Source organism: Dioscorea cayenensis, unplaced genomic scaffold (genome assembly GCF_009730915.1).
Source record: "Dioscorea cayenensis subsp. rotundata cultivar TDr96_F1 unplaced genomic scaffold, TDr96_F1_v2_PseudoChromosome.rev07_lg8_w22 25.fasta BLBR01000701.1, whole genome shotgun sequence".
NCBI lineage: Eukaryota > Viridiplantae > Streptophyta > Magnoliopsida > Dioscoreales > Dioscoreaceae > Dioscorea > Dioscorea cayenensis.
The window spans coordinates 44,291-54,169 of NW_024087092.1; the positions used below are offsets into that span (position 1 = coordinate 44,291).

Here is a 9,879-nt window from a genome sequence, read left to right on the forward strand (position 1 = left end):
TATTAATGCAATCGTATGAGGATTTGATCGGAAGAAATTCCGTATCAATACTTATACCAGATTAGGGGTCAATTGCCGTGACCATCGAGTTTATCTAATTTAGAAAATCACTAGGTCCAAACACTCAATTGCATGACATTCTTAACATCCTTTACACTTTAGTAGCCCCTAGGGAATCTGCATCCATGACCACTTCTGTCCCTTGATTTTATACCCTTGCCTTGTTTTAGACTCCACTTGTAGTTCTTTCACTTTAATTAGTAGATTAGAGAAACCCTTCAAATCTTTCGGCTAGATAATACGCGAAGAGGAAGTAAGGGTAAATCCTTGGGCCGAGGGAATAGGACCCTCTCGTGCTCGCACAAGAGGTATTACTTGATGACTCCGTACGCTTGCGGATCGTGTATCAAGTTTTTGGCACCGTTGCCAGGGACCCACAAGGAATACTCAGAAAACTTAGAGTTTATTGATTTAGCCATTGTTTCTTTAATTCTGTACTTTTTCATCTTTTTATTCCTTTTTGCACATATTTTTCCTTTTACTTGACTTTATTTTGTTTCACTATCATCCTCTTATTTCTTGATCATTGACTCTCATTACTGTGCAAGGCACCATCTTATGACAAGCGCCAATCAAGCAGATCTGGTAGAACCAGTCAACGAAATCGAGAGAGCCTTGCATCAATGATTGGGATAGGTGGCTGAGAATTTAGAACATCAAGGAACACGAGTTGAGATTAGTAAACCTTCAGTCATGCCAGAACCAAGGCGAACCTTGTATGATTATGAAAGGCCTCAGTTTACTCATGAGGAATTCAGTATGCATGCTCCCACCATGACGGCTAATAACTTTGAAATCAAAGCAAGCACAATTGGGATGGTTCAAAAGACCCGCATGCTCATTTGTCTCGATTCCTCCAAATTTGTTCCACCTTCAAGATTAACTCAGTGTCCGATGATGCTATAAGATTGAGATTATTCCCTTTCAGTCTAAGGGGAGCAGCATATAGATGGCTTACTTCATTGGCTCCGGGATCGATCACCACTTGGAATGAAATGGTGGACAAATTTCTTGCTAGGTATTTCCCACCAAGAAAAGTAGCTAAATTGAGACAAGAGATTTCTGCATTCTGGCAAGGGGACTGCAAGACACATTTTGAAGCACATGAGAGATTCAAGGATCTCCTATACAAGTGTCCCCATCATGGTTTTTACTCGTGGATGAGGATCCAGATGCTTTGTAATGGCCTGAATTATGCAACAAGACAGCTCATCGATGCTGCAGCAGGGCGGTCATTGAGTAATAAAACCCCTGAAGATGCTGAAATTTTGATTGAAAACATGGCAATTAATGAATGCCATTGGTCTACTAGGCATAAGCCCCCTAAGGTAGCTGGAATATTTATGAGATAAATGACAACACTATGCTAGCCGCCAAGGTTGAGGCCCTAACAAAGAGATTCGATCAGTTTGTGTTGGGTACAAGCTCAAATTCTGGAGCAGTGTTGTCTTGCAAGACCTGTGGGGCGGGGCATGCTATTGTTCAGTGTCCAATCTCAATAGCCACAGATGCCGCAGTAGAGGCAGTTCATTATGTTGGGGAAGCTTCGAGAGGCCCGGGGAATCCCTATAGAAACACATATAATCCGAGGTGGAGGAATCACCCAAATTTTTCATGGGGTCAACAACAGCAACATCGGCCCCCGCAACCACAAGGCCTTTACAACAACCTCCTCAAAAGCCCGAGAAGAAGTTCACCACTGAAGATGTGTTAGCGAGCTTTATGATCAATACCGAGGCAAAATTTGTAAACATCAACAATCAATTCGCTGAAGTGAACAATGTTTTGAGGAATGTTCAAGCCTCCATTCAACCATTGAAAAACCAGGTTGGGCAACTTGCTAGGGCAAATTCGGAGCGCCCACCAGATAGCTTACCTAGTAACACTGAAAATAATCTGAGGGAGCATTTGAATGTCGTCACTCTCAGGAGTGGGAAACAGGTTGAAGCACGAGCCGAGGAGAGCTCAAGCACTAAACATAATGGGGTAGCCATACAAGAAAACCCTAAGCCATCTGAGAGTGAAGTTGAAGGGATAAAGGAAAAACAAGATGAAGGAACCCTTAAACTACTAACACCAAGGATACCCGAGTACAAGCTGGTAATTCCTTATCCGACTAGGCTGAGGCAAGATAAAAATGAGGCTCAATTCAAGAAATTCCTCAATGTATTCTAGCAGTTGCACATAAATATCCCTCCTGTTGAAGCGTTAACTCAAATGCCCAAGTATGCAAAGTTTATGAAAGACATGTTGACTAACAAGAGAAAGTTGGAGGAATTAGAAATAATTGCATTACCACGGAATTGCTCTGCAATGATTCAGAGGAAGCTCCCTAAGAAACTTACTGATCCCGGGAGTTTCATTATTCCATGTGTGATTGGGGAAGGCATGCAAGAAAAAGCCTTGGCAGATTCTGGGGCCAGCATCAATGTAATGCCTTACAAGTTGTTTTTGAAAATGGGATTGGAAGACATCAGGCCCACAAGGATGACAATACAACTCGCAGATCGTTCTATAAAGAAACCATGTGGTGTTGTTGAGGATGTGCTGGTTAGAATAGATAAGTTTATTATCCCGGTAGATTTTGTTATTCTTGATGTGGATGGTGATGTTAAAGTACCATTAATCCTCGGGTGACCATTTCTTAACACCGCCGGTGCCCTAATTGATGTAAAAGGGAGGAAAATGACGTTGAGAGTGGGGGATGAGGATGTCATTCTCACTCTTCCTGCGGCCATTAAACACACCTTGGACCACGATGATCCCCTCTATTTTACTGATGAAACTGATATGCTTATTACTGATTGTGTGCAAGAGGTCTTGCCAATTAACCCCTTGGATGAATTTTTGGAAGGAATGGATAACGATAAACGCAAGGAAAACAATCCACCTCCCACACAGGTAAAGCATGTAGGCTATGTGGGGACATTTCCGTGGCCGAACAATAAAAACAAATCAACCACTAGGAAAATCTGGTGTAAGAGGGACAAGAAACAAAAAGTGAGGACGAATTGCGCTCTGTCACCACCACGGTAGATTGATCGACTATTCTTTGAGGGGAAGTGTAAATTCCGTGTCTTTTCATGCCTCTCGATTAGTTTCCCATCTTGGAGCACTTCTCTTGGGTTTGGAGGTAAGTCCCCACCATTTAATCCCCCATGAGGTAAGAATGAAGGTACGTCGAGCTAATGACGCTAAACAAGCACTTCTTGGGAGGCAACCCAAGTCTTTTAATTCGTCATCTTTAAATTTTCGTATTTCTTTTAGTTACTTAGTTTCTTTATTGTGGTTGAATGCTCATGTTTGTGAGATTTTCGTACTTTTTTTATTTTTGTTGTTGTTGTTGTTGTTGTTGTGCTCAACTCATGCTTAGGCTTGCTCGCTTGTCTTTGTCCTTGAATTAGCAATGTTTAGTAGTGTTTCATTGTCCTCTCGACGTTTAAATGGTTGTAATTCGTATTTTATTGAGTTTGCAAGAGGAACCATGCCAATTTTTTGATTTTCCAGGTCCATACGGGCTGTATACGGCCCGTATGGACACTTGTGGCATGATCCATGGCCTTGCGGGCATCATTGTGGCTGCAAGAGGCCCCTCACGAGGAGCCTTAGTCAATGGGCTGTGGGTCTCACGGGTGCCATGTGCCCGCGAGACCGCCCGTGAGGCTCTCGGCCTCACGTTGCGCGCGCGGGCTGAAAAGCTCACGGGCGCCATGCGCCCGCATGGTGCCCGTGAGTCTTTCAGGCTGAAATTTTCCAACCCATGCGGGTAGCATGTGCCCGCATGGGACCCACATGGGCTGGCCAGCCCATTAAAGTGGTGTTCTTGCCCTTTCTCTCTCTACTCCACCCTCCAACTTCTCCTCTTAGTTTTCTCCCATTTATCTTTCACTCTACCTCATTTCTCCACCATTTTCTTGGGTTTTCCTTCTCTAATCCCCTCTCCTCCATCTTGGAAACTCAACCGTGAAATTTAATCGCAATTTTACCATCTTTTTCGCCGGATCTCTTCACTCCAAGCTTTCAAGCCCTAATACAAGGTTTTGTCACAAACTTGGATTTTGTTGTGTTCTTATTTTATCTTTGTAGGTTGAATGACATATTTGATTGTTGTGATGTGGTGTATGCTTAATCCCTTGAGTTTCTACTTCGTTTGTAAATTTTGGGAAGCTCCATGTCTAGGAGAACTCTTGCAAAAATTTTCACGGGTACTGTAGCAAGGGCTAATTTTTTCATTTTTCACATTGAAAATGTTGTGCACTCAATTTTTTTATTCTTTTTCTTCATCATATGATGATATGGATACCCCCTATAATTATATTCATGAAAATCATGGTTTGATCTTGTGTTTTTGTTGTTTAGGAATGCCGGTCAAGAGTGTTTTATCAAAGCGTCCTAGACATGATGCGGAACCTAGTGGAGTGCCATCCTTAGCCTCGCCGCAACATAGGGCACGCTACAATATTTTGAAGTCCAAACCCTTTGGTATTATCCGGATAATTGATCGCAATGACCTCGAAGTTCTAGGTTTGGCCGAGGCCGTGGAGGAATTAATCAATCATGATGGAAAGGACCGAATTTTCTCAATTAATGATCCAGCTTACCGTGAACTCACCTTTTAGGTCCTAAGCACAATAGACATAATAAGACTGTCTGGAATAAGTTTCCAAGCCTTTGGGACAATGCACAACATTAGTGACACACAACTGGGTTGTTTCTTGTGCTTGTATGAGGAGGGAGTTGTGAACACACCCGCATTTCATCGTCTTCCTACAGATTTTCTAGCCACCATGACAGACACACGGTTCTGGAATATTATCTTCTGCCGGCTCATGAATGAGTCAAGGAAGGCATCTCGTCTTCACAACCCCACACATCGATATGTTCATGCACTCTAAAGTCGAGGTATTGGAGGCCAGCGTGATAGCACTGGGGTAATCACGCGCTCTGACTTACTAATGCTATATAGTATCATTGAGCGCTACCCAATCCACCTTGGACACGTTTTTGCTGAGCTATTTGTTTATTAGGGTACTTACACACGCCTTGGATCTATTTTTGCTGGGTCATATATCACACATATGATTCAAGGTATGGGTTTAATCGAGCACACCCGGGACATGTGACAAGGTCCCCTTGCTTATATCCCGCAAGTGCACGGGTTTGTCAAAGTAATAATCCCGGATGAGCGGGGTCGAATCAACAGGGAGTAGGGAGTAAAGACACTTAATTCGATTCTTAGCTATGTGGAGTATCAACAATGATAAGTGTGGAATTTATTCAATTCTCAGAAATTAAAAGAAACAAGTAAGAGAGTAAAAGTAACGAGGAGGCAAGGCAATCGATAAAGATGGGGTACTCGGATGATGCTTCACCTAGGATAATCGCTTCAAGTGCAAGAACTCTCTATTATGCTTCCTAATCAATGCAATGGTGAGTCGTGGAAATCCTTACATACATAGTCCCAAATCTAAGGTCAACTATGCCTAACTCTATACATGTCCCGGAGGAGAAATCGAACAATCTCAACACCTCGCACTCGCATAGAGTTGCAATGAGCTCTAGGGATTCCAAGTGATAAATCTCTTCCTAGATTTAGACCTAACCCTTTGGTCCAGGCGGAAGGTCCCTAGCCACAATTAAGCCCTAGATACTAAGATCACCTCAACGCTTCACTCCATTGCACGCGCAACTAGGCCCCAGCGGAGGTTCATCCCTTAGACCATTCACTCTATTATGGCCGCAAAGAACTCGAGGAACGGAGGTAGAATCTATCACGTCGGAGGGGAAAGGGGACGCTCCTGTACCTCTCGACTCACCCTCTCAACCCTCTCCAACCTAGCTTTGTCTAACGCTCGTGGTGTGTCACTCACTCACAAGGTTACCAACAAGAACTCTCAACCCTAGTGTCACTCTAGGGGAAATGTTCATACAATCAAGCATTCAAGGTTGGAACTCACAATAAACACCAATTTATTGGAAGCACAATAAATAAGTTCAAAGAAACGAATACATCCTAGGGTTCACAATCACCCAAGTACCCACTAGGAGGTTTAGCTCTCAATGGAGCTAAGTACAATAAAAAAAATAGAATGTAAAAGCAATGAATCCATAAAGAAACCCCCTCGATAGTCATGTCGATGGTCTTATGGAAAGTCCTCTACTCGTCGTCCAAGGATTCCTTCGTCTGGTATAGGATACGCCTCGATCGAAGCTCCCCTACCAACCTTCTTCCCTAATGGAATCACGATGTCAGAGCCATAGAACCTCTCAAAAACCTTGGCCAATACCCCTCGAAACCCTAGCCGAAGCCCTCTCGCAAGTTAGGGAAAAGATGGAGAAAAGAATACCAAAATCGGGGCTGAACCGGCCTTAAATAGGGCTGGAATCGGGCAACTCCACGGGCGTGGACGGTACACACGCCAGTGCGGAATTTCCACACGGGCGTGGATAATTTCCACACGGCCGTGTGGATTCTCTGTTTCTCTGATTTCTCGGACGGCTGCTACAGTAATTGCAACAGTGTTGCTACAGTGTCCTACAATCTTCGACTTGAATAACTTCCCAATTCCATACTTTCATCGGGGTAACGCAAACGGGCACACGTTCACGTCGTGAATCACTTGCTTCTTCAATGATATATATGTTGGTGGGGTTCTTGTTCTTGTATGCATGAGATGGAATGCTCGAGTGTGACTGCCATTGTGCCCCTCCAAATGGATGTACTCACTCGAATGCGAGGAGGTTGGCACACACTCTAGCATCTCACACCTGTCCTATGTCTTCGCGTTTGAACCTTAGCAAGATCTCCTCCAAAATAGGTGCATTATGATCCACATTGGCCTATTTCCTTCATACTTAGCCTCACAGCCCTACCTGCGTAAAAGTAACATAAAAACACACATATTAATGTAAAAACCTGAGAAAAGTAATGCTCAACATAAGGAATGAACGCTTCGCATTCATATCGCACAAGCACTTATCAAACTCCCCCACACTTAAGCTTTTGCTTGTCCTCAAGCAAACATTAAAACATTCTGTGCATCAATGAAGAAAATATCGAAAGTGCTTGGCCTTAGGTTCACCGAGGTATACAAAGAAAGTATTCTACAAGTAAGGAAAAATTTTCAACACTAAATACGAAAAAAATCAATGCTCTAGCTAAAAAAACTTGAATCAAAAAGGACAACAAACCCGAATTTCGTGTAAGTGTGTGAACTCACTCAAAAGCACCCACAAGTTATACTCCTCAAAGTTCTAAGTACAAGGGACTTATTTATCTACAAAAAGAGATAAAAAAATTTTTAAAAGATGGTAGTAGCTTCACACATCCTCTAAGCTAGCCCTTTCCAAAGCGGCCGCTAAGGTGGCTTTCACACTTTTCGAGGTGGTAGCTCTTTCTACCCGAGTGGTAGCTTTAACTCATCCTATGAGATAGCTCTTTTCTCTCATTAGGGCATAACTAGTATCCGACTTGTGAGAGTAGCTTCATACTTCATAGGTGGTAGCTCTTTCCACCCGAACAAATACAAATAAACAATAAAAACTATTTTTGTTCTTCTTTTTCATTTTTCAATTTAGCAAAAGAAGTAAACCTAACTAGTCCCTTTAACATCAAACATGAGTTTCCAATAGAGTTCAAAGAGTGAGTAGTGCACTAAGTGTAAATCGGGCAAAAATTCCTAAAAATTCAAGCAAGAACTAGAGCATGAAAACATTCAATGTTAACAATTCTCCTAGACTTCAGAATACAAACATTGCAACTAACGTTAACCGCCATTGGCTATGTGAGCATATATCAATCAAGAACGATAGAAAAGATGTGCACATTATGAAACTCCCCCCCACACTTAAGTTGTACATTGTCCTCAATGTACACATGCAAGCTCACTCAAAATATATCATTCAAAATTAGATCTGGGAGAAGCAATCAAAACAATACTCCCCTGACTCCTAGTGTTGCGTTTGATGAAGCTAATTCATCGGGAGTAGTGTTCCAACGGGTTGTGAAGCTCTCACGGCCAAGTTCCGAAGCACCTTGACCGTGCCCATGACTAAGTCTCAATTTCCAAGAAGACAAGACCATCTGCACGCATACACGAGGGGGTTCAGTGAAGCTCAAGAAAAACAAAAATAACTCGAGTGTATAAAAGATGAAGCAATGAATACAATTCGATAATGCAAAATAACATAAACTCAGAAGAAAAATCCTTTCTGAGTGAACAAGTCTAAAAACAAGAAAATAAGATAAAGTAAAATGCATGAAAGTAAAAGAAAGGTCAATTGTCGGAGTCGCTCTCGGGCTCCGCTGCTGCTGCTGCTGAACTGGAAGCATATAGTGGGTCCTCCGGTGCTGGGGTCGAGGATGGAGGTGCTGGAGGCACTAGCGGGGCCTGAAGAGTCCTCGGCTGTAGGACAAATGATGAGGCAATGTCTCGCACTAGGATCTGCTCTAATATGTCAAAACGCGCCATGAACTCTGTCTACTGAGTGGTCTGCGTAGCCCTAATCTCGGCAACCTCGGCTCGGACCACTCCTATAGCATTCTCGAGCCTCTCAAAGCGATCATTGGCTCGAGAAGGTGAAATCATATGCACTGGGGGTGGTTCCCCGGCCGCTGGAGGTGCCTCGGTCTCCATCGATGCGGTCTGAGGCTCGGGGACGGGCTGAGATGCTCCGGCGTCATCACCCTCATCCTCATCTATCTCTGGGGCTGGTAGGACTAACGCAAAAACCCCTGTCCGAATCCTGCTGACCATGCCCATCAACCGCATTGTCTCTAGACCCAGGGGAGCGGGTACACTCGTCTTCTCGGCCCCACGAATCGAATCCAAGAGACCCATGCCCAGCACTAATCTCTTAATGTAAGGGCCCTAGAAGATCGCTCCCAGTCTAGCGTACTGTCCCTGGTGTCTGATGTAATCAGCCAAGATGTGCCCTAAGTCGATCGGTACGCGCTCTACCATCGAGTACAAGTACAACAACTCCTGGAGGCTCAAGACACCAGTACTATCATCACGGTCATTTACCGACCTACTCATGATGGCGTGCAAATATCTGTAGGCAGGTCGGGAAAGGCACGTGGCCTTTGAGACCCCCGGCTCATACTGACTTTGACCACATAGCACTCTATAAGCTCTCTGCTGGGTCAAGGTTCCAGGATAATCAGTAGGTAACTGTACATACTCCTCTGAATCTGTGAATGCCTCCTCGTATAAGCCAAGTAGTATGGAAAACTACGTAATGCTCAAGCTATGGTGGCGTCCAAACACTCTGAACTGAATGGTGCCCAAACTGTTGAAGCACGCATACGCTCTATCAAATTCAAACGAGGAGAGCACCTCCAGTGCAAACTCTCGGATAGCTGGCTCTCTAATCATCAACAACTGCCGCCAACCACCATCTGAAACAAGGTCCTCAACCTCATCAGCGAACTCATCTTCCTGCTGAAGATCTCGTAGTATAGTCGTGTCCAGGAATCGAGTCTGTCCGAAGCGGAGTCTCGATAAGCGCTCATAACGGGTCTGATGTTCGGGAATCGCAAATCGCATGCCCTCGGGCTCAGAGGATGACTCACGTGGCCTCTTATCAGCTTGCTTCTTTGTCCTAGGTGCCATGATCCGCCCAAATTTAAACAAAAATTAGTCAAACAAGTTGAGAAAACAATACTCGCGAAATCTACACGGTCGTGTGGAATTTTCCGCATGCCCGTGTGGATTCACGGGCGTGAGAACCGCACTGCCGAGCATCAACAATCCAAAAAAATACAACTCAATAATATCTCTAACTTCGTTCTAAACGTAAATCATTGTTCCAATTGAA

General features: G+C 43.9%; 1 protein-coding gene and 1 non-coding gene across 2 annotated transcripts; one reads left to right on the forward strand and one right to left on the reverse strand.

Moving 5' to 3' along the window:
- Window positions 1-1,103: 1,103 nt before the first annotated feature.
- On the reverse strand, window positions 1,104-1,210 carry LOC120254901. The gene has a single exon (XR_005534801.1). It is a non-coding gene; the product is annotated as a small nucleolar RNA R71 (small nucleolar RNA).
- A 464-nt stretch (window positions 1,211-1,674) lies between these two features.
- LOC120254900 lies at window positions 1,675-2,697 on the forward strand. The gene is made up of 2 exons (XM_039262881.1): window positions 1,675-2,160; window positions 2,383-2,697. Exons 1-2 carry the CDS (start codon window positions 1,675-1,677, stop codon window positions 2,695-2,697), a joined length of 801 nt encoding a protein of 266 aa, XP_039118815.1.
- Window positions 2,698-9,879: the final 7,182 nt, after the last annotated feature.

Excerpts from the sequence above, each read along its gene's own strand:
- LOC120254900 (XM_039262881.1), top strand. The coding sequence starts at position 1,675 with ATGGGGTCAACAACAGCAACATCGGCCCCCGCAACCACAAGGCCTTTA. Across the intron at positions 2,161-2,382 it reads GGATACCCGAGTACAAGCTG|AGGAAGCTCCCTAAGAAACT; the intron begins GTAATTCCTTAT and ends GCAATGATTCAG.